Source organism: Mus pahari, chromosome 13 (genome assembly GCF_900095145.1).
Source record: "Mus pahari chromosome 13, PAHARI_EIJ_v1.1, whole genome shotgun sequence".
Classification (NCBI taxonomy): domain Eukaryota; kingdom Metazoa; phylum Chordata; class Mammalia; order Rodentia; family Muridae; genus Mus; species Mus pahari.
In genome coordinates this window covers 56,604,094-56,606,068 of record NC_034602.1, presented here as the reverse complement: position 1 = coordinate 56,606,068, position 1,975 = coordinate 56,604,094, and the positions used below count along the sequence as shown (strand labels likewise).

The window sequence follows — 1,975 nt, the reverse complement described above, 5'->3', positions numbered from 1 at the left end:
TCTCTCTCTCTCTCTCTCTCTCTCTCTCTCTCTCTCTCTCTCTCTCTCTCTCATATCAAAATTTACCCTTGTTATTTATAAATTTACTGTCTAATGTGTAGTAGCTTAGGTCCTATACTTTCATTTTTGAAAGAATTGATGAAAACCTGTAGTTATTTGAGATGAATGGCTTTAGCATTTTAAACAGATTAGTCCTGACCACAGAACTTGGCTATAGAACAGAAACTTTCATATTGGTCTTTAGTTTTATGTACCTTAATGGCTAACTAACTTAGATTGTTCTAACTTTGTGTTCTTCTGTTCCGAAGGTAAAAGGAGAAAATGAAGGCCAATCAGAAGCAGAGTCCGGGTTCTGTAAAAACTTGGATTCCAGTGTCCCCAAAAAGAAAACGAAGCTCACTTCAAATACACACTTTCTGCCTTGAAAACTGAATGAAGCTAGCCTTCCTTTTTACACAGCTGCAGTCCTCTGGTGAAATGTACAGCAGACTTAGAGAGGCTAAGAGCGTCTCTGTTCTCCCCTCCCCCAGACTTTTCCTGTGAAAAGTCAATAATTAAGCAAATTGCTTAACACTTTGTTCCAGGTCCTGCATATCTGGAACTTAAAGGCATAGTAACCATTTTTTCCATGCTGCAGATTTCATTTTAGAGAGGAACGGGGCGTCCATTCACTGACGCTGAGAACTGGTCCATCCTAGAGCCAGAACCCCACGCCACACAGGAGAGCAGGTGTCTATTGAACTGAGGCTTTACAAGAGAGAGAGCAGATGACATATTTCTTTGTTTTCCTTTTGGAAACTTATGTATTATTCTTTCTGCCTGTCTACTTTTCTGCAAAAAATGAGATGTACAGATTTCTGTTCCCTGCTATGAAAAGTAATGTGGCAATTTTATAAATGTTGCTTTCTGATTTTTATCAGAATGAGAAAATAATTAAAATTATTGATCTGCAAGTAATAAACACTTCATATTATGATTTCTCCCATTTTAGTTTAATATAATTTGCAATAAATGTACATATTGTTTCATAAGGCATATCAGTTTAAAATGGTTTTTACTCCTATGATTATGATGGAATAATTGGGGTTTTCAGGGAGTAAAGACTGTCCACAATTTGGTTTTATAATTTTTGTCACCAGATTTTTATTATTAATGTAAAAAAAGGTCGGTTTTGTTTTTAGGGTTTGTTTTGTTTTGTTTTTTTAGAAATATCAGTAGATGGACACTGGCAGCTTTGTGAGGAACGGAGATATGCAGAGTTGCTCTCGATGTCTGGCACCATGCTGTTGGGAAATAGGCATTTTATTTTTGTCTAATAATTAGGGCTCAGTTTTTATTTTTATTTTACAGACAACTGTTACAATATTGTATTCCTTGGCATTCATTGTTCAGCATGGATAATGTGTACACTATTTCTGTGCACATAATCCTATTTAATTTTTTGCATAAAATAAATGCTTTTAGATGTCTTATGCAAGTCTTATCTTTTTATCATACTTTCCTTTCTTAGGACGTTTTATGTGAAAGGGCTAAAGTCACAGAAGGACATGACTGCAGCCAACTCTCCCTTATCTATGTAAAATAGTGACTGCCTCAGGTGCTCGCTTTGTAGCCACTATAGACTTAAGATTAATGAGGCGTGTGCAAGTATGAGGAGACGTTTGAAATTAATTTTCTCTTATCCTCCTCAGGTGTTTTGCCTGTCTCCACTGTTCCCACTTGGCTTGTACCCAGAATCCCAGTGGGACGCGCTGCTCTGTTTGTATATGACGTGGTCTTGATGGGATGTGTAAAATCACTGAAGTATCAAAACTCCAGAATGAAATTCATTGATAGTATGTCAATTAGGTTCTCATAGATAAGTGAGAGTTGGCTATAAATTGATTCTGGGTGAAAGGTGGGCTTCTTTTAAGTATTTCACATGTACATGTTTAGGTGTCAGAAGATGGCTAGAGAACAGTGAATACCAATGATA

At 36.6% G+C, this 1,975-nt stretch overlaps 1 protein-coding gene across 2 annotated transcripts in view; it reads left to right on the top strand.

The window, feature by feature from the left end:
• Positions 1-1,472, top strand: part of Pds5a (PDS5 cohesin associated factor A) — an 87,533-nt gene extending 86,061 nt beyond the window's left edge. For both annotated transcript variants that reach the window (XM_021210484.2, XM_029545094.1), the window contains exon 33: positions 309-1,472. In XM_021210484.2, coding sequence (XP_021066143.1) covers positions 309-312 — 4 coding nt within the window. In that variant the 3' untranslated portion in view covers positions 313-1,472. The remainder of the gene's footprint in view (positions 1-308) is intronic.
• The last annotated feature ends 503 nt before the right edge of the window (positions 1,473-1,975 follow it).